Here is a 27,932-nt window from a genome sequence, read left to right as displayed (position 1 = left end):
TCAATTTTATGGGTGATACTTAAACAGAAGGAAGTACAAGAACAATAGAAGAGTTTTGGAAAGTATGTGACAGTGTGAGAGTAATAACATTTACACAGGGCCTTTCATCTAGAAGGAACCCAGAGGAATTTATAAACAATATTGCTTTATACAGTTTATAAACAACAAAAAAATTGGTTTGCTAAAAAAACCAACAAAACAACCAACCAAAAAAAAATATTAGATAAAACAACTTATATGATTTGTTTTCCTTGTAATAAACAAAGCTTTTTGCTACAGCAGTATCACTCTACCCATTATTTATTGCATATTCCCTCTCTGTGCTCTCTGCCATGGATCTGCTTGCTGGCTGCTCTGCACTGCAGGAATTAAGGATGGAGTTTTGTGATTCCATTCCTATGGAGAGCTCTGTGTTTCATAAGAGCCACAAAAGAATTGCAGATTGATTATTAGAGAAGTAGCATCACTTCAGTGGCTTCTTGGAGCTATTTATTTAAAAATACACAATGGCCCTGCTTCACTGATTTTGGAAGTGATAATCCAGCAAGTCCTTTGAATGATTAAAGGCAAAGAATTTCTGTTGAAATGAGTTACTTCTTTTGGAATTTGTTTAGAAAAGCTGTTTAAAACCACTGGACACTTCAGCTGCCATATGTCATCTTTAATGAACCTTGCCAGGCACTGAACAGAAAAATCCTTCTTCCTCCAGAAGGTTTCTTTAGGATGGAGGTGAGCCTGGGAATCCCTGCCTTCATGGCATTCCCTGGGACCTGCCTTAGTTTGGGATTAGAGACAAAATCCTAAAAGGCTTTTGTATTAATAACTGCCCATCCCCTCAGCTTGAAATAAAACCTCTGGAATGGGTTCCTCACAGGTACAAGGTGTGACATGTCCATTCAAATGCCCCCCTAGGAAACAATACATCAACATTAGTTATGAAAAAGGATGAGCATGGACCACTGCAAAGGAAACTGGAGAGAATTGGGGAAAAGAAAGCAGTGAAAATGCTGGAAAATAGAGTTTAATTGGAAAACTGATAGGGGAAAATGACTGAAACAAGACAGAAAAGAACTTAAAATGTTTTTCATTAAAAAGTAAGAACAAAGTCAAGATACAGGGGATGAAAGTCTGGAAAATACCGAAGCCAGATTTTTTTTTTTCTGTACTATAAATATTGTTGTAGGGAATAAAGTTCTTATAATGTGCTGTGAAATTAAAAATCGACCAGTAGTGTCTTAAGATGAACATGATGGGATGTGCTCGAAAGAAGGCAAAGTTAGGTGATTCTGATTTGGCTTTTTCATTCCCTCAGCTTTATTAATTCATGTATTAATTTGCAATAGTTTATCAGATGTCATTTTCCAGTGTGTTTTAGTGAGGCTTGAGAAAGAAATGAAACTGTGCTGTGGGTAGGGAGTTCTGAGTGCATCGTTCTGCAAACTGAAAATAGCTGAGACAAGTTCTGACTGTTAACATCAGGTTTTTCTGGAGAGAATATTGTATTCCTGTATCTCCTTTAAATCTTGATTTGATGAAGAAGCTTGGAGATGCTGAAGAGCTGCCCCAGTGGGAGTGGTTCAGGTTTTATTAGTGCTGTGTTGGGTGATTTATCGGCCCTGCTCTGTTGTGGCTGACACAGCCTGCAAAGACTCCGCTCCTCTGGGCAGAGCTTTCCCTGTGGGCTGGTTGTTTAAAGGACAAGGGAGAGGACAGGAATGTGTTGCTGTTCTCCTCTTGGCTGCTCCCTTTGCGTTGACATTGCCATCACTGAAGATCCAGGATCAGCGTTTGGAAAACAATTCAAGGAAAGCACTGGAGCCTTGGGTTTCTTGCAGGAGCTCAAGACTGATGGAAAGATCCAGAGTCAGAGGAGGGGATATTTGTGTGAATTTTCAAAGCTGAGTTGAGGAGATGATTTGGTTTATTATGGGCTTATGGATTTGAGTCTCCAGAGGGTGGTAGAGATTTTTGATCATTACCATAAGGGTAATAATTAAAATTAATGGAAATAAATGGAAAATAAATAAACCTTCTCTTTGCTCACTCACAAAGCAAATATTTGTGTAGCTCTTTGGAGAGCTTCAGGTAATGTGGGATTCCTGTATTCTCAGTAAAATGAAATATATAAAATCAGCACAGCAACAAGTAAGTTTAATGCTTTTTTGAATGCCAGTAATCACAAACTGTATCCTTATTGCAGTTATAATTTTATAACCCAGTTATTTTTTTAAAAAGGGAAGAAACAGAGAAATTTAACACTGAAAAATTTACTTATGGGGCTATAGCTAACATTTACATTTTGGAAGTGGGAAAACCGAGGCACAGGATGTGAGTCCCAGGGTGTCCTTAGCCAAGCCCCGTTTTTTATTCCTCACTGTTCCTTGAGGCAGCACCAGTTGGAATTTTTGGGTGTAGGAACTTGAGAAAATTAGCAGAAGAACTTGGATTTGCATTCTGATTTTCAAAATGCAATTTTTCTTCCTTTTTTCCCAGCTTTGACGTTCTCATTTCCTCTGCACAGAGGCAGAAGATAACTGTGTGTACTCAAAAGTTGTGAAGTAGTTTCCAGTAGGTTTTCACCTATATCTTTGTGAGTGATGGGTCCAGTTAAGCTGGTTCTAAGATCAGATATTTTTTTAGTACTTGCTTGGTTTGCTGCACTTTTGGAAGGACTTTCCCTGAGTGATCCTTTCTTGGATGACCTCTCCATGCTGTCATTAAAACTTGGAAACTTTGGTCTTCTTGACAGTTAGTTCTGCATTCTCATTATGTTCATTCCTATTGTAAACATGCTCAAGTTGCTGCTGTTATTGCTTAGAATGGCTTTTTCCTCTGTTGTTTTGAAGTCTGGTAGAAATAGAAGTTAATCTTTAAGAGAGTGGGGCTGCTGAGGATTGGATGGCCCAGCTCGATGGGTCACGCCGTGTCTGTCTTTTCATTTGCCTCATAGATGATGTTCTGCTGACTCCAGCTGTTTTTTTGGAAAGCAGAAAAACAATTTGCTTTTCCTTCCCATAAAGTATAACCCTTTGTTTATCCTCGTGCTGCTGCAAGTTTCCAAAATGCAAAGACTTGCAAAGAAAAGAAAGGGAGGAAATAGCTCCTTTTTTTTACGCTGTTTTTCGTATCGGAGAGTAGAGTTTAGGACCGAGCTGAATTGTTGACCTTTGTGGAGTTTATTCTTAGAATTGGTTGATTTGTGTGTGGAGTCTGATTGACTGAGCCCAGTTCATGAGACAAGCCACGGGCAGTGCGTTTGGGGAGGGCAGTCCCAGCTTTTCCAAGTAACTCCTCTGTGCAGTGATCAGTTTTGGATTTGAACAATTCTTCTTGCAGTTCTTCAATGGCTTCAGTTCATTGAAATAATTGAGAACCGTTCCCTTTTCCAAGCAGGACTTGGTTTTTTGCTATGAATTGCTGAGACTCCTGTAGTTTTCTCCTGCAGGGATGTTAGGAATTTGGGAAAGGCAAGTCACTGGTTCTGAAGTCGCTGTAGAGATTTACATGACAAGGGTTATCATCTGGCAACTTTTAGTGCTGTATTTTATACATAAAAGGGAAGGTAAAAGAAAGGTTTGGGGGACCTGAATTCCTTTCCTGACCCAGATAAGAGCTGCCGAGGCAGAAGTCGGCATTAAAACCTCGGCGCTCCTGATCTATAATGTCATCGGAAGAACACGTTTGTATTTACAACCCAGGGCTGTATTTACAACCTTTTTTTTTTGCTTGCTTTGTTCCTTAAGAGGCTCTGGCTACCCACATTTTATGCACTCCTGGAATGCAATAACAATTGTGGCATCATCTCTTCAGAATTCGTTTTCCTTCCTGAGATCGGGCCGGCGATAAGGGCTCACAAACCCTGCCTGGGTCCTGCCTGAGATGGGTTTAACTGGGTGGATTCATTCTGGGTTTAACTGGGTGGATTCATTCTGGGTTTAACTGGGTGGATTCATTCTCTCCTTCCCTTCCTTTCTGACCTTTCAAGCAGCTCACTGTGATCTTTGGAATTTTGCAATTCCCTCCGTGCTCTGCTCTGGAAAATGAAATCCAGGCTTGTTTATCTCGGCGGCCCAAACCCGCATCCAAAGAGTTGTCAAATGTCCATGGAACGTTCCAGAAAGGTGCTAACACCTCCCACACTGCTCCTTGCTGCTTTGCAGGTGTGGGAAATAAAACCTGTCCCCTTCTGGAAGTTCTGCTGTGCTCAGGAAATGTTCTGGACTCCACTGGAGCCTGCTGGAACAGAGCTGGACATTTGTGGATATCGGGTTCTTTTCCCTTCTGTGGGTGCAGAGCAGGGTCAGAGTCTCACATCAGAGATTCAGAAAATAAAAAGCTTCACTGGCTGGGTTTGGGGTTTATTTTTTATTAGGATTTTATGCAATACACTGAATAAAAGTTGTGTTGGATGTGTTCTGAAATGCAGTTTGTCTGCGCTCCCTCAGCCCAGGATACAGCAGCAGCTGCCCAGGGCTCCTTCAAATCAGACACACATGTCTGTAAGGTCTTCAATATTTTGTTTCTTGGCCAATCAGTGAGAGGGTTTAAATTGCTAAATTGACTGTATTAGCCTAAGAACTGATGAAAACTGAGATTAACCATTTGCTTGATAGCCTCCTCCTTCCCCTTGTTCTTCCCTCCTTATTTTTTCATGTAAAAAATGCTTATTTTAAAATACAAATGTATTTTGTATTTGTACAAATACAAATTATTTTATTTATAAAAGAATTATTTTACTTATATTAGAAAAATACATATTTTAAGAACTTTATATATGAAATGCCATTTAATGTGATTAATTTTAAGCCTTTCCATGTTTTCATTCACAGCTATTTTGTCTAACAGGTATTTTCATGTTTAAATCCTCAGGAATAATTCTCTTTTCTATGTTCATTTTTATCCATATGTATAAATCTATTTTTAATGATAATATAAAGTGAACAGTGGAAATATTGCCACCAATTTAAGGGAATTACGAATTTTCACACTGTGTAAAGTTAAGTTTGTGCAAAAGTATATGGAGAGACTGAGGGCTTGTCTAGAGAATTGGTAAAATCAAAAGCAAGAGCATTTTGAAAGACTGAGGGTTTGTATATAGAATTACTAAAACTGAAACCAAGAGCACAATTCATCCTTTCATACAGTAAAAATGCAGAAGAGGTTGAAGTGATTGAGCTGTTCACCAACAGAAAGGTGTCAATCAAATAAAATTTATTAAATTGTGAAGATGCAAAACCAATCGAGTCAAACATCACCACTCCCTCACCCCAGAATGTAATTTTTGTATCAAAATGGCTTTAAAATGCAAACAAAAGGAGAAATGAATATTTACACATAATTAAATGTTCAAAATAGCTCCTCTAACCACAGCCTTATCTCTAGAAACAAAAATGCAAGCATCCACTGAGTGATATTAGCAACTGCAAGGCTTTTGTTTAGACTTTTTGTTTTCTTGGCAATAAATAAAATTCTTTGGAAGAGGTCATTAAGATATTTCTTAATGTTGCCTTTTTAAACTTTGCAGGCTGCTATCCTTGTCCAGGGCCAAACATGAATCCTATTGCTCTTGGAAGCCGTTGGCTTGCTTATGCAGAAAACAAGGTAAGGAGGGGTTTGAGATCAAAAAATTCCTCTAAACTTTGTATGTATAGTGAGAAAAAGAAAAGAAAAGGTCTCAGGAAAAAGCTGTGTGCAAAAGAAAGTCTGTAAGAGGAGTTGCATTAAAATGACAGTCCTAAGTATTTTAAAATATTAGATCTTTACTTTGCACGTTTGATTTAATCTCAGTTTAAGGAAGGCAGAGAAGACAGCCATCACCATGTGTTTTCAGTGAGGTAACACAATAATCAACCCATTCTGTGCTCTAAAAGTTTAAAGCATTTAATTACAGACACTTCTGAAGGTAGGCAAAAAAACACTTCCTAAATTCTCTTTGGGGAAACTGAGTCTGGACAGAGCCTGGTTTGTCTGAGCCAACACTCAGAGCAATGCACTCTGTAGCTTAGAAAACAGCATTAAATTGGCCACTTTTGAACAGCTTTGAGAAAGCTGAGCTCCAAGAAAAAAAAGAAAAATTTTAGACTTTTTTCTTCTTTCTAGAGACAAAGAAAATCGATTCCCAAGCAAAGAAATGATCATTGCTTTTACCCAGAGGAGTGGTTGTGTATGTAAAGCTTGAAGTGAAGCCTGAATTCGGCTCCTAATGCCTTAATTTTATTTCAAAGCAGATGTTTTTTCTCCCTTCCACCTGTGACTGGAGAAGCTGTTTCTAGAGCTGAGGCAGGAATTACCAGAGGCAGATTTTAGAAATCGATTTGCTGTTACATCTCCTCCAGCACAGATGATTTCTTCCCAAATTCAAACCTGCCTTTCCCTTTAGTGCCACACCTTGCTCATGCTGGAAGAGCTAACCCTGCTCAGCATGGGATTTAAAAAGTATTGCTGCCAAAATACCAGCAAAAGAATTGGATCACCAGGGGAATTTAAATGGCTTGTGTGTCCCCAGGTAAATTCACTGGGGGCTTTCCCTAGTTTAGGTATTTTTATTTAGATATTTAAATATAAGCAGGACAGAAAAGCCTTTAGAAACAAATACATTTTACAGCAATTTTAAATTTTCTTTAGCTCGAATAGTTCAACAAGCAACGTGTTTTGCATGCAAGCAACAAATACCTATATTTTTTCCTAATTTTGCATAGAAGCACAGATTCTATTGTTACTTGGGGTTCAAAGGCAAAACCTACTTTTGTAGGGTGATGGCAGGTACAAGAGTCTTGTTTTGATTTTGAAGGCAGGCAATAAAAAGCAAACCCCATGTACATTCCTTTAATCTGTTAAATGCAAAGTTTCAAACAACTCTTTTCCTTTGTCATTTCTTTGCTTGCTCGTCATAAAAAGGAGGGGAAAGCCACACTTGCATTCTTAGAATGGCTGATATTTAATGTTACATATACATGGCTAAAGCTTTTGATTATATTTATTTAAATTTATTTGTGGTATTGCTGCCAGACCAAAAATCCCACCATTTCAAAGTTTATGAATTCTTAGTGAGTACTCATCTGGTAATTGAAAACTGGAGCGGGGGACGCGACAGTCTGGGTGGCACCCAGAAGATTATAAAAAGGGGTTAAGTGTCTCAGCAGGGCTTTTTGCTGTTTGTAGGAAAAAACACACCACTGTACATGATAAATAAGAGCTCTGTAATGGCTTATGGGTTTGTGGAGTTTAATAGTAGTGACTTGGTTGCTGTCTTTCTTCTTGTAGCTGATCCGATGCCATCAGTCCCGTGGTGGAGCCTGTGGAGACAACATTCAGTCTTACACTGCCACAGTCATTAGTGCTGCCAAAGTGAGTCCATCATCTGCCCTGGGAGAGCTGCTCCTGCAACATAATTATGAGGTTTCCCTGCTGAATTGGGCTGTGTGTCATCACCCCCTCCCTTCCCAGAGAGGAGAGCACGCTGAGAGCCCTGCAGCAGCAGCAGCAGCACCGTGCCTGCCCTCCCCATCCTGCAGAGCTCTGACTCACTGTAGCTTTCCACAAACCAGTTCTGGTTCTGAACTGATTTTCAGAAATTTCATTTATTACAAACAGCTATTTACATTAGAGGGAAGTGACAGTGGGATGGATTTGTATAATGGCTGTTCCTAGTGGCACAAGTTTATATGATTAGAAATCAACATTGTGAATTATTAGTCTTTTAGCATCATGAAAAGTGACTTTACAAGTGCCTGCTGCTCTTTGGACTCCATCACACCCCCATTATACGTTTTGCTCTCTCTGAAGGGTGACAGCACAGTACTGGAGCTAATTAATTACCTTCTTTGAAGGTTAGAGCTTATTAATGACTGTTTACATATAGGTTCCATTGCCTCGTTTTTGCACTTCAGATGATGTTATAAAATCCCTCTGTTTTCAGAGACATGTCTGGGGTTTTGTAGTATCAAAAGAAGCTCATGGCTTGGAAAAATCTTAAACAAGGCCGAGCACAACTTTTGTTTCACTGTCTCCCTCCCAGCTCCTTTCCTTGCTGCAACAACAATTTCTTTTTCTCACACACACACACACAGAGTGAGTTTTGGCACCGTAGGGTGAACTCGGTGCTGATTACAAGCTTCCCTTGTAACCACCAGCCTTTTCATTTCTGATATGTGCAACAAAACAAACCTAATAATAGGAATGAAATGACAGCGTGGGACAGAGGGCTCAGTGGCACCGAGGAAAACAACAGTTAGGAGAAGCCACAGAGAGAGACATAGGGCAGGCCAGCTCATGTGAAAAGAAAACAGAAAAACAAACACAGTCCAGCACAATCACTGTGTGGCCAGGGAAGGAGAAAAATCACAGCTTTTTATGTTGTTGAGGGGAGCTGGAATTGCTCCTCTCCTGAGGTGATTTGCTGGATCTCTGTGTACTTTCACCATCAGCACAGTTAAAGAGGTGTGGAGGGAAATTCCTTCAATCCCAGCATCCTGAACATCTTTTTTATAGCACAGATAAGTTTGAAAAACTGAGTGGCTTAGTGTGATCAGCCGCAGTTTGGATCAGATGTGGCAAAATCCTGCAAACAGATCACTGCAGCTGATGGCCTTCCCTGCTGAGTAGTGCTAGCAAGGGATCATAATCCAAAAATTCTGCTGTTAAGCTGAGTTTATCACACTGAAGTAGTGCTATTGCATCATGTGAGTAGATACTGAAGATAAAATGTGTTTATAATCATAGGAAAGAAAAGATTGTTAGCCTCTGTACAGAGATAAACTCCCAGTGAGAGTTAGGAAAAGGGATAATCCCCAGGGCACGGGCTGCTGCTGCTCTGTATTTGCACAGCACATTGCTCATGCTCCTGCCTGTTGGATGTTACTGTAATAGACAAGATTAATACTAATATAGTTTTAAATATTTGCATGATTTGGCTCTTGAGGAGTGTCTCAGCCTTAGTGTATTAATTTGTTATCCATGAGCATGCCACAATAAATCTGCAATGTTTAATTTATTAGTGATTTCATTGAGTCTTGGCTTGCTCTCTAGCAGGTTTTCAGCTCTGATAACTGCAGGGCTGAACTTTCTTGCTGGCACATAGATGCTCCATATATCTGTTGCTCCATTTCATTGCCTGGCCATCAATTCACTCCTTCCTTATTTAACTCTTCATTTATGAACCTCTATTTATGCTGTTGTGTCCTATCAGCTGCAGGGGTTTGTAATTCTTTGCTTTGATTAGTGCAGGAGCAGCTTTTTGTGAAGTGGATGTCCTTTCCTTTTCCCTGCAGTGCTGCTTTTTGGTTCAGAAGTGGTTCCATTAAAGTTCTTGTTTTGCCAGGTTACCTTGGGTTACAGCCTTTTCTCTGGTTGGCTTCCAATTTTCTACTGAAGGGAAAGAACCCGGGTATGAAAGAGAAGGAGACCTGAGAGCTTTCAGCAGGGTCACTTTGGAGAATTGCCTTTCAGATCCTCTCTAGAAGGTCTTGGTGGCAGCACAGAATATTTTCTGTAATGGTTTTTCCTTTGCTGAACCATGTCCTGGTGGGGCCAGGGGTTTGTCCTCAATGGGAGCTGCTGATCTTGGTGCAGCAAATAAATTTCCTCCTTAATCAAATAACTTGGGAGTTATTTGAGAGGGTCCCTGTTCACCAAAATCACCGAGGTCAAAGTTGTGATTATGTTGGTGGCTTTCTGAGTGTTCATGTTCTAAAAGCTCTGGCAGTTTCTGTCACTTGACCAAGCAGAAAATTTTGGGAAGCAGAAAAATGTGTCAAGATTCACATTTGGATTAATGAGGGGTGCAGATAAAAATGGATGTGTTTGGAAAAATGAAAGTATCATTCCTTAGAGGTGGTGTAGAATGCACTCAGTGCATGCAGACAGGAGAGTCCCTTCCATGGGATAAAGATTCTTTTCAGTTGAAGAAGCAGTGGCATGGACATGGAATTTCTTTCAGAATAAACCCTATTATCCCTTTGTTCAAACTGAGTGTGAGGCTCAGCCTCACTGTGTTGACACCCAAGGCTGATCTTTTTGATGTCTCTTTCTGCTTTCTATAGGTTTTTCATTTGCAGTCAAATAGATCATATAAAATGTATTTATTATGAAAAACAGGAACAATGTGTTGTCACTAAAAGGATTCAAGGCCTTTGTTGGAACAAAGCATCCTAACAGGCATTGAATCGTGCATTTTAATTCTTTTCATCTAATTAAAGTTGTACTTACTTCTCAATTAAATGAGGTATGAGGGTATATATGTATTTTAATTAAATACATGTATTTCTTTATATTCAAATAGATGTGAACAGTCACATTTTGAAGTAGATAGGGTACACATGAGCATATAAATAATGTGTGTTTCTGCACACTGTGGATCGCTGGTTACAAAAGAAACTGGATCAAGTATTTTAATTTAATTTAGCAGCAGACTTCACTGGCAAGTTCCCATCAGTGACAAAGGGACTGGGACAGTGCAAACTTGAACCCATTTATTTCATTTAAAATGTATTTGCTCTGTCACATGTCTCACATCAAATTATAAACCAAGTCCTTCTCACCTCATAACTCCTTTGCTTGATTCCTTCTCCGTATCTTTTAATCCTGTACTGGTAAAGTGATTTAGCAAAGGCTGCATCTGTTTTCTCTTGTTACCTGATAACTTCTTAATGAGGACTAACAGCTTATGTGAGAGCAAGGTCATTAGCCCTAATGGATGGAGGGGACAGCTGATATGGCATGGGAAAGGTTAAAGATTACCCCAGAAGTTTTTGCAAATATACACAACAGCGCAGGGCAGTAAGTGCTGTAATGGTTGTGCCCTGATATTTCTGAGCTAATGGCCTTGGCCACATCTCTGCACACCTCTGCCTCTGCAGCCCCCACGCTGGTCACTGCCTTCTAGAGAGCTGTCAGTTTATGGTTGGTGCTTTGCCATCCCATTGCTCTCATTATAAATATTGAAGATATTTTCTAAAACAGGCCAGTTACAGTTTTTAGCCTCTTCCCCTGCCCAGGTATTTTGCCATGTAGCATTTACTGCTTTCTCCTCCCTGCTTTATAAACTGAGAACGAATCATTTTCTAGGATTTTAGCTATTGGCCAAAAAACTGCCTTGTCAGTTTTTGCCAGGAGAGCTGGAATGCATCCCTGTGATGGCACTGGGGCTATTTTAGGTTTATTCCTCAGCTGTCAATATCTGCTTTATGTTACCTCTCCCAGCCTCCTGAGTTCACCACTGTTAAAACCCGTTTTATTCTCCTCTGCCGTAGCCGGGTATAAAAAGAAATAACAAGAAACAAATGGCAGGATATTACTAAAGACTTTAAACCCCCAAAGCCATTGCTGTGCTAAAGGCCTGGCTCGATTTTAAGTGGAAGTATCTCCATTAGCAGTAATGGGGTGAGTCCATCAGCAGAGGCATCTCAGAGGTTAATCAGCCTTCCTGGCTGGCCATGGCCATCGATACCGTGTGGCGCCTGCTGCTGTTGGCCCTTCAGAGGCTTTCCTGACAGCACACTAACAGACTTTGTGTAAGTCGTTTCCCATGAATTATTAAAACAAACGTTTGGCTGCTAATTGATGAACACTAATGTGTTTTCTAATCACTGCAGTTTGAGATTTTAGCACTAAACAAAGCAGTTGCAATTGATTTGTGGCTGCTTCTTGGTTTCAGCCTGGGATCTGGACATTTTTTCCTTTTCAATTTAGCAGGCAGCTTAGCTTGTCTTTTTAGTTAAGAATTGGCTTGTTACAGTGTCATTCCATTCTGATCTCTTTCGCTATTTTTTATTTATATTGCATAATAAATCTGCTCAATTCTTTACAGGCAAATAAGGCACAGTCCTTGGTTCAAGGAGAAAATATTTAAAGTTGTAGTTGGGCTTGTTTATCTTTCAGTCTGCATCTCTCCTACTGTGTCTACTCTCCCTCTTTCTCCAAATAAAATAAAGCAAAATAAAAATAATCTTCAGCATCTTTAGCTGCTAAAAACTGGTGCAGTGAATGTGTTTTCAAACCCCTGTCTGGGAAACATGCAGAGCCTGGAAAGTCCCATCCCTTGTGCTGGGACGTGCCTGGGAGTTCCAGGACCTCGAGGGTGGCATTTTTAATTTTCCTGGATTTGAGTCTCATATTTAGTTTTAATGTTTAATTATTGAGGAAAAAAATGAGTGTGTCAAATGTAGCAAAAGACAAATTCTTGGTCTCTTGCACTGTGCAGAAGACAAAGCTCTATGAGCTTTAGGGGCTGTTTGTATTTTGTGTGAGCAGTGCCCTCCTCACACTCATCGTGGCCTCGTCTTTGATCCTTCTGACCATGCATGCTATGGGAGTAACTAAAATCAAAGTTAAAAAACCCCTAGCACTGGAGTTTGTACTTAAAGTACAAACACATTTATTATTTGAACATTAAAATACTTCTTTCAATAATGCTCTGGCATAATTGACTTCCAAGAGAAAGGTGAATTCTTCCATTTGCCAGGACTCCAGATTTTTCCAGGCTGTTTTGTTGCAGCCTTTTGCAGCTGATACCCCACTCCTAAAAAAATCCACTTCCAGAAGGAATCTGAGCTGCAGCCACAGCACAGCCCTCAACACCATTTGAAGGAGTTTTTTTTCCTTTTTTTTTTTTTGCAGACAATAAAGACTGGGCTGACCATGGTGGGGAAGGTGGTGACCCAGCTGACGGGGACGCTGCCGTCGGGCGCCACCGAGGAGGAAATCCTGGCTCACAGCAACCTGCGCAGGAGTCCCCTGGTGCCTGGCATTGTCACCATCATCGACACCGAGACGGTGGCAGAGGGACAGGTACCGGTGTGCCCGCAGCCAGAGCCTGCATGGCCACCCCAGTGCCAGGGAAATCCTTTGTGTGCTGATGGGAGTGAAGAATAAACCGGAGTTTGGCCGGGGCGGGAGTTTTACAGACAGCACAGAGCTGGGATAAAATCCTGTTGGGGACTGAAATGCAGCCAAAATATATATTGTCCTTGCAGCTTATTTATGTGACAAGAGCTTTGACAAGATCAAGTGTGAAGTGTCACATTTTGTCTCCCCAACACTTGTTCCTAATTGACATTGATTGATGCTGATCAGTGGAGATGGAGTCTAATGATATTTATTAATACAGAACGGGGCTGGAATGTGGGCTTCTTTGGGAATGGGGGAATTGTTGAATTCCAGGCTAAATAAATGATGGGAGAAGTTGGGTGTGAAGTGTAGAAGTTATAATTTTCTGTAAATCCCAAATGCAGTGGAGCACAATGCTGTTTGTGAGGCATTTGCACTGTTTTATAATAACAGAGTAAATTTACTGTATATACCAATACACAGTGCAGTGCATCAGGAAGAATCATTTGTTACAAACTCCACACCACTATCAGACAATTTTTAACTTGCTGGATTTTCCTGTCTTTATGGCAGGGAAGATATCCATGTCGTTTTTTGTTTGTTTCTACCACTCATTTAATTTTCAAGTGGCTGGTCCTGGATTCAGTGTTTATGCAGAACTCCCACACAGTTCATTATTCTGTAACTAGTCCGTGAGATTTTTTTTTTCTCATGGTCACATTTATTGAATTTAAAGCAAAAAAACCCTTCAGTTTTTTCCTTGTTTTCCCCTATCTTTATGAAGCCCATTGCAGGTAAGTTAGTGAGGTATTAAGGACACATCAGAAGTCAAATCTTTAGCCAAGTTATTTTTTTTTTTTTTTTCTTGACAGGAAAATAAAATCTTTTACTTGAAAAAACAAAACAAAACAAAGAAAAGCTTTGTTATGGTCGTTCCCTGAGAATTAATTTTGGAAGTATTTAGCCAAGGAATGTTGCATTGAAAGGGAATTGTTCATAAAACACTATAGACATTTTCTTCCAAAATTGAAATAAAGAAGATAATGGAAAAAAAAATTTAGGATCTTATAGTCAGGTTTTAAAATAATTCTGGGATTTGTTTTTGTTTCCAGGAAAAAAAATAATTTCTTGGCTCTTCATATGCTATAAGGAAAGAAAAAAAAAGACAAATTTGACTTCATAAATTTCTGATGAAGCTGTTTAATGTGGCCATTATTTCTGCTGGTTGCTGTCTGTGCTTTGATTCTTCTGCATAGGCCTAGGGGGAAAAAAATGATAGATCTTAGGTTTTTAAGGCTTGTTATATATGATTTAGAGGTTTTATGAACCTGTCCTCTGACCCTAACAATAGTAGGGAGCTATCAAAGCCTAAAGGGCACTCCAGGAGAGGAGCTGTAAAAATGATAACGTTTGTCTTGTCCAAAGCCTGCTGCTCTAACATAAATAAGCCATCAGCTCTAGGAAAATAAGTTTTGTCTTGAACCTCTAGGAAGTTGGGTATCCTAATTGTGTATATTGCATTTATATTTTGTGATCTGAAGTTTTTAAATGCTGTTAAATTATATAATTTATTTCCAGTGCTGCAATTTGCTTTCAGAATTATGTTTATTTCCAGGAAAAAAGAAAATAACTTTTCTTCTGCCTTGTTAGATTTTCATGGTGCAGGAGATTTTTTAAACAATTATTTCTTACTGAAATGTCCCTCTGGCAAAAAGAAAGCTGATTCAAAAGAAAGAAATGCACTTTGTGCATGGTTATTCCACACTGCCAGTCCAGAACCTTCTCCTGTGAGGGGTGTCCTGGGTGCTCCTGGTGCTCTGAGCCTTCTCCTGTGCCTCCAGCTCTGGCTGCAGTGGCTGTGGCACTTTTTGTGGGCTTTTGTGCAGCTGGGAGCTGGCAGATGCTGCTTTTGGCAGGGATCTTGGCGTGTCCCAGGAGCCTGCAGGGAGAATCCCTGCAGGGAATCCAGTGAGGATGGCCCTGCTGGTGCAGGCTGGGCTTGGGGCAGCATTCAGGGAGGTGTTTCAGCACAGGGGACAATGTCACTGAGCTCAGGGTGGCTGCCCTGGGCTGCAGCACGTGAGCTCCTCACGCCCACAATTTCGGGTTTGTTTTACTCTCCTGTGGAAAATCTGGGAGTGGTGACCTGAGCTCCAACCCCACTTCGGCTGAGATGGAGGGGTGCTGGGGCAGGCTGGTGATGCCAAGCCCTGTAAAACCCTCTGCTTTAGGGTCACTGCCTGTTTTCAGGGGTTTTTCTGGAGTTGTTGCTTTAGAGAATCACAGATTCACAGAATCAGCACGTTTAGAAAAGACCTGCAGGATCATCAAGTCCAGCCTTTGACTGAATCCTGCCATTCCCATGAAACCAAATTGCCAAATTTGCTCATTTTTTGAATTCTCCCAGGGATGGGGACTCCACTTTCCTGTGGGGGAGCTCCTGTTCAGTGCTGGACCATTCTCATTGAAAGGATTTTTCCTTGTTTTATCCCCCCAGTTTTCAGATCCATGGAAAGAAGAGTTCTGAGTGGAATCAACAAACCTTCCCTGCTGGTTTGAGGTGCCTGCTCTGGGATGCCCATGGCTGTGCCCATCAGGCTCTTCCTCCTCTCACTGAGAAACCCTGAATTTAAAAATCCAACCAAATATTTTCTGGGCTAAATGAGCCCTGGGAAAGCCCTGAATCCCATTCAGCAGGGGCTGGTGTGTGCTCACACGGGTTCCAGCCTTGTCACAGCTGAGGGCAGTTTCAGAAGCAGGGAGGAATTTTCTTCCTATCATCAGTGCCCTCCTAATGTGAAATAAATACCTCACCTCCTTCAGGTCAGTAAAGATTTCTATCACCTGCACAACCTGACTAAGAATTTGGGTGTTGCAGTGAAAGATCCATTTTCCAAGTAATAAAATATGCCTGTAAGATAAGGTACAGAAAAAAAAATAAAGATCTGTTTTAAAAAGTGAAAGAAAATGGAAGAGAGCAATAAATCTAAGGCAGGCAAATACATCATTTTGGAGGAGAAATAAGAACTTTTTTTTGAGTGGGGAAGCTTTTTTTTTTTTTTACATAATTGTGTCTAAAGTCTTGCAATTTAATGATCCCATTACTTTTTCAGTTATTTCAAGCACAGCATGCAGGTTCTAAAGATGGACTGAGCTGCTCTGTGCATATGTACAAATATAACAATTTCTGTGCCAGGAGGATGATGAAGGGACATGTTTTGGACACAAACCAGGAGGACTAACTATAATTTTCACTAATTTTTAATAATTTCTCCCATTTCAAAGTCATGAAATATGAGGGATGTGAGAGGGAGCTCGATGTGTCTCATTCACTGCCCTGTGCTGCCATGGCAGAGGCTGAAATGCAAACTCACCACAGAGAAATCCACAATTTAAGAGCAAAGAACTCTCCTAATGTAATCTTGCAGGATTAAATCTGCAGGGAAAGTATTTTTAATAAACCTTATGAATGTAGATACTGTAGTAAACTCTCATCCCCAGCAGTTGTTTATGTGATAGCTCCTACTTTCAGAATTGGTGCTACTTTAAGAAAATTTGAATTATGAGGTAATTAAATAAATGCAGAGGAATGCAGAATTATTGACATTGGCTGTCAGGAGATATTTGTAAAAGGAATAAAAATAATTATCGAGATGCCCAAGTAACTTTGTGGTAAACCAAAATATGTTAACAAGGTTGTGTGCTTGTTTAAACTTCCTTCTAATGAAGTGTTAGCAAACTTTTCAGTTAGATGGAAGGACTATTTATTTGAATCCCTTAATTAGTTGAAATGGATAAACCTAAAGCTGTACAGATGTCTTCTTTTTCAGTAATTGGAATTAAACGTGTAAGGCTTTATTGGCTTGGGTTTGAAAGAAAAATTATTTTCTTTCGACCTTTGTTTCTGTATTCTTAATTAATTCATCCACTGGGCCACCCACGTGCAGGTTGCAATAATGACCTTGCTCAAAAGTCACCAGTTTTGGGGCAGAATGTAAATCTGTTCAACATCCAGCACTTGGCTGACAGAGGAAGATGTGGCCGGTTCAAAACCCAAAACTGGGCTCGTGCTTGAGGGAATCTCATCCACAACTCAGCAATATTGGAGGCAATATTTGCAAAACAGCTCAGCAAAATAAGATAAGATGTTGATCTGTTTATGTTTGAAAATGTGATCAGGGCTTTTCTTTTTTTCCTGTTCCCTGTTAACTTTTTATTGCATTAAAGGGGAATTTTCAAGAAAAAAGCAGCCACAGTTTCCAAAGTTCATTTTCATTTGGTGAGGAGCTGATGGCAATTGAACCAAATCAAGATGCTTATCAGGAGCAGGAATTGTTGTGAAATTTTGGTCTGAAGCAAAAAGAAGCTCAGAGAGTGAAGCATATTCAATAATAAAACTTTAAGTAGAGCCATAATTCCACTGGTCATTAACACCAGGGCTTTTATTTTAGGAGCAGCTTTGGCAAAGGCTGATGTGATGTCCTGATGCTCAGAGATTTGGCCTCAATTTTCTTCACTTTTTATATCTCCATGTATTACAGAAGAATTCTTTTTATATATAAATATAAAAAGAGCAACAGGATTCCCTCAGAGCATAATACTGTCTGCCTCACTTTTATTAAAGGAGATCTGGTTTTTGTCAAGAAGACATTTTTGTCTCAGATAAATGGTTCAGGCTGAGCGTGAGGCTGGTTTGAGTTTATGCTGGATTCTATTAAAAGGAGTGCAGTAGTTAATGCCACAGATCTATCACTTTTAGCCCCTTTCCACTGAAGTTTGACCTTGGCTGTAACTTGGGGGAGGCTCTTTGTGAATCAAACTCCAGCTCTTTAAAGCATTGGGGATCTCAAGTGTAACAGCAAATATTTGTTATACAATATTCATATTTCTAATTATTGCCAAACCTATTGGTTTTTATGATGATGGGATTACTCTTTTCTTAATTGTATTAAGAGTAGGAGCTGCTTGATTAGATTTGGGTCCATTTTTATTTGTGTTACTTTCATGTTTTATTTAAAAACATGTCTCCACTGGGATAAGTGGTGTAATTTGCCTTTAAAGATTAAAATAATTAAAGTCATAATTATGAGTGGCTTCTGCTCAGCAGAACAGAAAATACCACAGAGGAAGGAAAATATGGCACAGGAGGAAAAGGCTCTGGCTGCAGTTCTGCCCTGCCCTGGCAGCAAACACTGCTGGGGTAGTAAATGCACCACTGCCCTCCGTGCTTTGTCTCCTCTTTTAGGGTGAGATAAAGATGATTTGATGAATCTTTGATAAATTTATTTGATAAATCTTCGATAAATACAGAGTTCTGCTGTAACAGAGCTGCTTTAGGAGCTGGTTTGGCTCAGCACACCCAGCCACGGGCTCTTTGGCTGGGCAGGTTTGGGGAAAATCCTGTTGCACTCTTGATAAAATATTTTTGGGCATCAGGAGCAGCTGAGAGCTCGTTCAGGAGGAGCCTTGGTAGAGAATTCTCAGTGTTGGTCTCTTGCTGGGAGCTCTGCAAGGAGGATCCTGCTGGAGCTCTGTGGTCACCAGAGCCATGCTGGGAATTCTGAACCTTTCGCAGTGAGAGGCTCTGGAAGGTTTTTTAGCAGAGTGGTGAGAGGCCACTACCTTGGAGAGGGGAGCCTGTTTGGGAGGAAAAAAATTCCAGCCTTGGGATTCCTGTGGGCTCTGCAGGCTCTGGGAGGGAGAAAGAGCTGCTTCCCTTGAGCTCTCTGACAGCCCTGTGGGTGTTATTAGGGAAATTGTCCCTCTGCTTGGATTTCCAGGAAAAATTCCCAACTCTGCTGTTTGCAGGGGCACTGAAGCCTCCCCTGGCTGGAGGAGCTGGTTTGATGTCCCTAAAGCACCGGGTGTTGTATCAGCATCGTTTTGATTTCCTGAAGTTCTGTAAAAAGGGAAATCATGCTGGGATTTAAAGCTGTGCAAGCTCTGAACTGTGGTGGGAACCAGGCTTTGCTTTGGTGGCATCTTTGTGAGGGACATTTGGTTGATGTTGCAGTTAAGTCAAATTTTTTCCTCCTTTCTTTGTAGTGTTGGAATTAGAAAAAGTGATATTTGTTATCCCCAAGTGCAGTGCAGAAAAGCAGGGGGAGGACCTGACAAGTCCTGAAGATTTCAGTAGATTGGTGATTTAAAAAAGCACTTTTCTCTGTTCCTAAAGGATTTATTTTTTCCTGCTGATTTTAAGAAGAGGAAGAATATTTTTTCATCTTTCCACGCACAAGCAAGTGTTGTTTCCTTGTGTGTTCCCAAAGCCAGTTCTGTCCTTTCTGACACAGGCAGTGACACACATCAGGTGCTGAGAAAGGAGCCCTGAGTGTTGCATTCAATTTTTGAGTGGTGAAGGTTCTTTTATGGTTGGTATTTTTGGCTTTTATTTTGCAGTACTTGGTTAGTACGGGGGATGAACATACCTGAATTGGAATCTGCAAAGGCCAGTTTGCTGTACCAGAAAATCAGCTTTTACAGTGAAAGGGGGAGATAAACAGGGATTTCCATGGGTCAGTAAATGGGATTTTCCCTCTGCAGTGTTTGTCCCCTGACCTGGGCTCTGTTCTGTCCCCAGGTGCTGGTGAGCGAGGACTCGGACAGCGATGGCATCGTGGCCCATTTCCCTGCCCATGAGAAGCCCATTTGCTGCATGGCCTTCAACCCCAGTGGTAAGAGATGCCTCTGGTTTTGGGATGGATGTAAACAAGGCAGGAAATGCCATGGGAATGTGTCCCCTGGCTGGTCCCACTGGGACACTGCAGGTGACCCGCTCTGTGGAATGTTGGATGTGTAATTTGTCTTTTCTGGAAATTTCAAATTTGTCTTTTCTGGAAATTTCAAACTGTAGCAACTCTTTTACTGTGGTGAGAGAGAGGAGATTCAGTCCCTCTTGCACTGCTGAGGAATTCCTGCCATCACATGGTTGTGATCCTCAGGTATCCAGAGGATCAGCACATGGGTTAAATTGTAGTCCTCCATGAGTACAGAAATAAAATGGTTTCACTGGTTTTTAAAGTAACTTATTATTTGTTTGCTAATGAAGAGTTTGTGATCTTACCCTCTCTCCTGAGTGAAATCAACTAAAATCTGAAAATACTTGTAAGAAACTCCTCTAAGGTACCTGTTTGTCTCCTTCCTCTTTATGAATGAACAGCCACTGTGGGCAGCAGGTGCAGCTACAAACCTTGTGTATTAATTGATCTTATTAATCTGACAATTAACATTTCATTATCTGCAGATAAATAAGGTTCTGACTGACTGCAGCAGCACTCAGGGAAATGGTCAGGGAATCAACAGCTTCCAGTGCCTAAATTAACAATTTCTAAGATGAAGCAAATGCCATGAAGATCAGGAGGGTGAAGTCACATTTCAGAGAATAAAACTAAATGTCTGTCATTTATGTTTTCACTTTTGCTGACCAGTTGGTGTCATTCTGACACCCCATCTGTTGTGTCAGAACTCTTTAACAGTGCAGTGCAGTTCACTGGGATTTTGTGACAGAAAAGCTGCATTCTCATCTGCCTGGGTTTTCTTGGAAGGGGATTTTTCATGGAGCTCTGTGCAGTGAACTGAGAATCCTCAGTTCCAGAACAGTCATTTTGCTTTGTGCTCTGGAAGAAGGATGATATCTAAAGTGGAGCAATGCTAATTAAATGAAATAAATAAATGAAATAAATACAGCTGCTTAAATTAGAATGGTGAATAGATATTAATTAAATGCCTCCTTAAGAGAGTTTCTAGGATTGTGTAATTTAAAGAGCAGCAGAATGTTTATGCAAAACCAAATTAGCTTGTTATTTTTCAAAAGGAAGGATATTTTTTTCTTCTTTTATGATCAGATTCTTTGGTTTGCTCAGGTTCTGGGATGGCAATAACTTAGAGAGTGACACTTAGATCAAATGGTGTTTAATGGCACAACACTTCTTTAAGTGGTGTTATTTTTGGCTGTGTGAGATCTGCAGGAGGGATGGGGACAAACCAGCAGAGAACTCTTCCTCCAGTGAGAGCAGCACTTAGCCCAGGATTGTGAGCTCTTTATTTAACATCAAGGCAGGGTTTTGTTTGAAGCCAGGGCTGTAACATCATCCCAGCTCATTCTCCAGTGGTCATTGGCAATCAGGCTGAGCCCATTACAGAGAACAAAACAAGAGGTGCCTTTTGATTCTGTCCTTGGCTGCCTGCTCTGAAACCCCACTTTTACTCCTAATTCCAGGCAGTGACCAGCACACAGTGCCTGCAGAGCTGTGCTGGCCAGGCAAACAGGGAGCACTGCTCTGATTCACTGAGAATTTTACTTTCTGGTGCTGATAAACGCCTTAATGCCACCGTGTCTCAGCACAGGAGCTGCACAGGTGCTCAGGCCTGAGTTTTGGGAGGATCCCTTTGTAGGTTTTTATTGTGTTCAAAACGAGCAGAATCCTCCCTTCATTTGGACAGATCAGAGGTATAAAGGCCTTTATGAACTGTGATAATGAAAACCAACTTGTGTGTAAATGATCCACATCTCTCCATACTACGGGAATTGGTTTTTGTGCTTTTGAGAGTAGTTTTAAAGTCTACTGGGCTGCAGCTTTCTTTCAGTCAATTGTCTTTCCTTCACCACATTTAAAAGCAAAGTATAGATGTTTTATTTGTGCTAAAGCTGGGTTGCTAAATACATTGTTGGCTACACTTGGGCAAGTTCTCCACAGCCAGTGGACAATCTGTTCTTTTAGCCCATGAAGTTTCTTCCTGCTGCCCCTGCAGAGGGGAGGAAGGGCCAGATCCCCTGGGCTCCCCAGGGAAGGTGTTTTGGCCACAAGGCCTCAAGGATGCTATGTGGGGATAAGTGGAACATGAAAACTTGTAGAGATGTTATTTTCACAATTTATAGATGAAATAAAGCGTAGAGAAATCAGCCCTAAATTTTAGATACGATTAATAATTCTGGAGCCTGGGTGTTCAAGTGTTGAGTTTGGGGTTGGAGGATGCCAGGACATTTCCTGCTCTTCCTTAGGAGTTCCACTTTCCCTGGGAGCCTCAAGTGATGCAGACCAATAATGACTGATTTGGAAGCTGGGCTGAGCTTCTGAGCCCACCAGAGCAGGGGATTGTGCTGGGATCCCAGCTCCTGTGGGAATTCCTGCTGTGGTCAGTGCAGAGCCTGAGCTGGACTTGGCCTCGTGGGCTCCAGGTGGGATTTCCAGAAGCATCCATACAAACATCTCCATCCCCTGCATCTGCTTTGGGAGGCAAGTGAAGTGTAGAAGTTTTCATGTCTGTTCAAAGGTTGTTTCAATCATTCACTCCTGGTTTTGGAAGGTTTGGGCCTCGTTTCCCTGTCAGGCTGCACTGCCAAGAACTGTATGTACAACAAACCCTGTGGGCAGCCTGCAAAGATGAGAATTATCCCCTTGGATTTTTTAGGGCTTCTGCTTCAACTTCCAATTTGTTAAGGCAAGTGAGTAGCCCTAGACCTCTGAAAAGGACATTTTGTGACCTAAGCTTCCTGGTGGTCTTCTCCTGGGACAGCTTTTCCCAGTAAAAGCTTTTTTCTACACTCAAAGGTACCATAGAGGGATTTTCCAACTGCAGGACTCGATCCTGGCTTCTCACCCTTCTAGAGGGAGCAAAAGACACAATATTTTTCAATAAAAGCCCTTAAAACAAACTGAAAATACAATGATTAAAACACTTCTGTAGCTATAGCTTAATCCACACCCAATTTGGGAGTAGGACCAGATTTTAAATCAATGGGACGGAGCAGGTACATCCCAATTTTAGTGTCAAAGAGGAAAGTTTTCAAATAAGATTCTCAATTAGTAAACAGCTGGAAAATGGTGCTGGTTTATAAATATCTGGGGTTTTTTTAAGTGTGGTAAATAAATGATCCACTTTCCAGAAGTGTTGCTCCTGCCAGCTTGGCAGCTGAGAGCTGTGAAGTGCAAGACATTGAAAATTTAAAATAATTACGCTTCCTTGGCTACAAAAGAGATTTTCCACCCATTAATAACAAGAAAATTAATGTTGGGCCAGCAGTAAAATAGATTAAACTGTGTCCCCCTTGAGATGCCTGACTGCACCTTTAACAGACCTGAAATTGCTCTGATTATTTTAATGTTCTGTATTGAAATGTGACAGTGGCCTTGAGTTAATAGTTAAAGAGGGTGAAATTGGAACATCTCTGCACAAGTTTTTTCCCATTGATCAGAGAAAGTGGGCAGGAAAACACTTCTGGAGAGTCAATCAAGCTGTAATTATTTAATGACAGAATAATTCTTCAGTTTTTCTGTTCATTTTCTTCTGGTTTTCAACTTGAATTATTGCCTTGGAAGACAAATATGTTAAAATTAAGGCAGTTTGGTGAGTTGCAGTTACAAATGTTGTGTCTCTCTGTCCCGTGTCACCAAAAGGAGGAATCTTTCATGATTGATGGCTTGATCAAGAATTGCATTTTGGGTTGGTTGTGAAGGAAGAGCTGTAGCCATGGATTATTTTAGGAGTTAAAGGAGTCATAGGGAGTTATTTATTCACAAAATAATATTTTATTTTGCTTGTCTTTCTTTTGACTTCTTGGGATTTTTTAAATATTTACATTAAATCTTTATGCGCTTGCGTTTATTTTGCGGTGAATTTTGCTAAAATCAGAATTTCATCATTTAGTTGAGGTTTTTTTGAGACCCAGTTTTGTAACTGCAGCACAGGGTCCACTTGGGAGTACCCAGGGGTTGAGCAGCTCTGATGTTTGGCTGTATTTTCACTTGCCTGGGACAGGGGTTGAGTGGGTATAAATAACGCTGCTCTTCTGGCTCTAGATGCCTCAGAAAACCATGGGCCAGGTAAACTTTGTCACATGAATGCAATTGCTCAGCCCAGGGAGCTCAGTGGAACAGGAATCCTGTCCCAGGGAGCCTGTGGAAGGTGGCAATGCCGGGAGAAATCCATGTGGACAGAAGCAGGAGTGGCTCTAGGTCACTGTGGCTCCCTGAGCGCTCTGAGCCTGTGATTTGGGAGCCTCCAAAGCTCAGTACCAGCCTTGTGTGGGATCCCAGTTCAGAGTTCCAAACTGAAGTGTGAGAGTTCATGTTTCTAATCACTTTTTGGACAGGCAGTGAGTTGGTGCCGTGGCTGGACTGGTCTCTCTGTGGCTGGGCATGGAAATCTGAGGGTTGCATTCCTAAATCTTCCCATGGATCCACGTTTCCTCCCCACAGATGTGTGCCTGATTCCCAGCACTTGTGCCTTGGTGTTTTGAACAGAAATCCAAGACAGCTTGAAGGTGTTGAATCCTCCAGTGAGTGCTGGCAGAGTGACACAGTTTGGGGAGGTGGAAAACCCTCTGAAAACTGAAGGGAAGCTCCTGGCGAAGCTCCAGGCCTGGGGACCTCATTTATATGCACGCAATCAGCAGCTCTGTAATTAGGGAGGTGTTACAGAGAGGATGTGGCGGGGCTGCCCAGCTTTCCCAGCGCTCTCTAATTCGCCCTGGGGCTGCCAGGAGCTCAGCACTCGGTGTCCCATCAGCAGCTCCAGTGCCAGCCTCGGGCCAAGGCTCACCAGGCGAGGGGAGGAAGCTCGCAGATAAACACGGCGCAGCCTCGGCTCCCATCGCTCCCCTTCCGCTTCCAGGCCCTATAATTAGCAGCCTTTCTTTTCCTTGTATTCCCAGTTGACGCAAATGCTTTTTGTGGCTTGGCACCTCATTTAGGGCGTGGGCTTAGTTTATGGCCAGGCCAGAGTCTGGTTTAGTCTTCTGATACTGCATAAATAGCTCTTAAGCCACAGTCTACATCTGTACTAGTTTTTCCTTTTATGCATATATTCCTCGTGTTTTTATTTCTGTCCTGAAAGAAGCTGATTGTTTCCCCAAACAGAATGCAGGAAAAGTAGGAAGCTGTAAATTAGGGCAGGTAAAACAAAGCTTTGCTAATTTTTTTTCCCCATCTAGGATATCTGTTCCTTTGAAACTGGATTTTAATCATCTCTGTGGATTTAAAATAACCACACAGTAAAACAGTCATTAATTTAATCTGGCTGCACCCTCGTACTGTGGATAAGCAAAATCAGAATTTTTGCAATGAGATATATACTAAATGAAGTCTGGTTTACACATAAATTTCCACTGGGTCCAGTGTATGCAAGACTTCCAATGGATTTCAGCTGTTATCTGTTAAACAGGGATTAATGCCAGTTGGAAAAATAAGCAGGAAATCCTCAAGAATTATTCACTTTTCATCTCTGATTATTCACCCATAAAGTCCCTCATAAGAGAAAATGTTCAGACTGAACTTAGCATGGCTTTAACCTGTATTTCCTTCTAAACAACTTTTTGGGAAAACTGTCACAAGGCCTCTTCAGCAGCTTGAGTTGAAGTTTCCTGCACTTGAAAGTGAAAGTGAGGTAGGACCAGGATTCTGGTTTGTGTTTCTCCGCTGGGATTAGGAATTCCTGCTGGGATGCTGCAGGGAGATGGAGAGAGAAACAAAATGGCTGAGCCGTGATAATGGAAAACTGGGATTCTGCAGTGTGAAGTAATGAGAGCTGGAAAATCCCACCACAAACCCCAGCCCAGTGTTCTGAAACATGGGTGATTTATTGTTTGAATAACAGGGGCGAGGAAGAGATTTCAAAATGCTGTTTTATAAATACACGTTCTTTCCCATCTGTGGTGTTGTGCTTGGGACCTCCATGTTGATACAAGTCCTGCCAGAATATATTTGTACTTCAAATGCAAATGTGGGTGTGAAAGGGCCTCCTTTAAGTTACTGAAAAAGAGTCTCTAATACAAGTGAAGGGCCTGTTTTCCCTGGGCTTTCATCTAATAAATGCATTTATTCCAAATGGGACAGGCAGCCGGAGTTTAGATTAGACACAAACTGCCAAATCAGATACCACTCATCTTTCTATTTTAGAGTCAATTTCTTTCCAGCCACAAATGTATTATCTTTCACCTCTGTACTCCTTCAAGCTAGCAAAAACAAAGAAAAGAAACCCCAAACCAGACCTAGAAAACCCAAAGGCAAAGCACACATGGAACCAAGAGCTGGGAGCATCATCTGGAGCTGCTCAGAGCTGCAGGTAGATGGGTGAATGTCACAGCCGTGGCTGTTGGGATCCAGGGTGTCACTGAAGGAACAAACAGGGACCACCACGGGTTCTGGGGGCTCGTGTGCCACAGGTTTTGGTGTTTGTGCCCAGAGTGAGCCCTGCTCTGCCTGAAGAGAGCATTGTAGGGTTGGCCAGGAGCCTGTGAGGAGCAGGGGGATGATACCCTGCCTGCACCGCCCGCAGACACCTGGAAACCAGATCCTGCTGAGCTGAGCACCCCTGGACTGCATGGACAACAAGGATGGTGATCCTGTGTTTTCACTGGCTTGGGATTATTGCACAGTGTTTTGTCTCCAGTTCCAGACAGATTTTTGGCAGATTTAGGGGGTTTTTTACCATCTTCCGTGCACCATGCTGTGCACTGGGATCCACAGGAAGAACGCTCTGCTGGGATCTCTGGGTGCACTCAGCCCTGGATCTGTATTTATAAAAACTTCTCAAACCTTGGGGAAGGAAAAAACATCTGTTTACAGAGCTTGTCTGTTTGGTATTCAAAGAAGTCTTAGGGATCCATCTCCTCCAGCTTCTCCTCCAAAGGTCCTTTCCATCAGGAATAAGAGAGAGCACGAAAGGACCCGAAGCACCTCCATGTCTGTATAAAGCTGTCTAATGCATGAGGAGAGACAAGCATGGGAATAGAGAAGATAAATTCTGACTGGGTTGAATTAGATCTTTTGGAATATCCTCACTCCAGTAACAGCAGCAGCCTGATTCCAGCACACAAACCCCTCTTTGCTTCCAGCTTTCTCTGCTGGAAATGCTATATATTATTGAGGACCGCACACTTCACTAGAGGGGAAGTGTAGTTTGTGATGTTGCAGAACAGAATTAATGCAAATTGTGTGCATAATCCCACACGAAAGGCTTGGCTGCCTCGCACCGGAGCAACTTGAGCTGTATTTCCTATCAACACAGTCACTACAAATCAAGGAAATTGCCAGTTAAGCCAACATTAACATCCAGACCAACCTCAGCTCACATGCCTTACCGCCCAAACATAATACCCCAGCGCTCTCCTGGATTTCTCAGCTCCATAACAAACTCCCTTTCATTTCTAGCACTCGGGGCCGGAGGAACAGCCGGGAGCAGTAAAAGTGTGTCTGCTGGAGGGAATCTTGCTGAGCTCAGATGTGAGCTGCTGCGAGCTGCAGGAAATGCCTGGGTGCAGCGTGGGTGGCCGGGCCGGGCCCGGCCCTGCCAGCCTCAGTGGTCAAGCTGAGGGGAAGCTTGGAGGCAGTTTTGTCTCCGAGAGTAATTTGGATTTTGTACCTTGCTGCTGGTGGGCCTCAGCATCTTGGAATTGCGTGTTTGCCTGCACAGGATCCTTCTTTCAGAGGTTTTGGAGAAGCTGAGTGTGCCCTGTTGGTGCCACGCAGGCTCTGAGGGTGCTGCCCTGGGAGGGGTTTCAGGACATTGGACCCACAGGGCCAAGCCTTCAGCCTCTGAGGCCAAAGGAATTTTTCTTTCTGGGCCTAAAAGACCAGGAAGAAAAGACAGAAATTTTTCTGTCTGGGCCTAAAGGACCCAATCTCTTGGATTCCAGCATTGCCACAGAGGGAAAACACTCAGGATACCAAGCCAGTGATGAAATGGTGTCCCATAGAAAAGCTAATCACAATTAATTTTTACTCTGCTGCCTGGCACGCTTTTTACAGTTTAATACTAGAATTTTCCAAGTGTCATAAGGTAGGAAATCAGTGGTAATGTGTGAGAGGTTTCAAATGTGTGCTGTTGGTATCTGGGGCAGCAGAGGGAAAAGCAGTTTCTGGTATCACCTGTAAATAAATGAAGGCAATGGATACTCATTTATGGCAGAAATAAGATAACCATGTATCCTCTGAATAAGTGTGATGTAAAACATGGGGATTAAGTTCTCTTCCTGCAGGATAAAAGATTTCAGTTGTGCTTTATGTGGAAAAATGTTGCAACAGACCTGAGTGGGAATTGCTGGTTTTTCTTTAATAGATGGGTACCTTGAAAATTATTTAGAATGTCACTATTAAACTGCTAAAATC

General features: G+C 41.6%; 1 protein-coding gene across 8 annotated transcripts in view; it reads left to right on the top strand.

The window, feature by feature from the left end:
* Positions 1–27,932, top strand: part of BCAS3 (BCAS3 microtubule associated cell migration factor) — a 300,365-nt gene that overhangs the window by 42,255 nt on the left and 230,178 nt on the right. For all 8 annotated transcript variants that reach the window (XM_066563443.1, XM_066563444.1, XM_066563445.1 and 5 more), the window contains exons 10-13: positions 5,525–5,601; positions 7,264–7,347; positions 12,616–12,786; positions 19,406–19,499. In XM_066563443.1, coding sequence (XP_066419540.1) covers positions 5,525–5,601; positions 7,264–7,347; positions 12,616–12,786; positions 19,406–19,499 — 426 coding nt within the window. The remainder of the gene's footprint in view (positions 1–5,524; positions 5,602–7,263; positions 7,348–12,615; positions 12,787–19,405; positions 19,500–27,932) is intronic.

The sequence above is a fragment of the Molothrus aeneus genome, chromosome 20, assembly GCF_037042795.1.
Source record: "Molothrus aeneus isolate 106 chromosome 20, BPBGC_Maene_1.0, whole genome shotgun sequence".
NCBI classification, from domain to species: Eukaryota; Metazoa; Chordata; class Aves; order Passeriformes; family Icteridae; genus Molothrus; species Molothrus aeneus.
The sequence above is the reverse complement of the archived record's forward strand: the minus strand, read 5'-3'. Positions and strand labels throughout refer to the sequence as shown.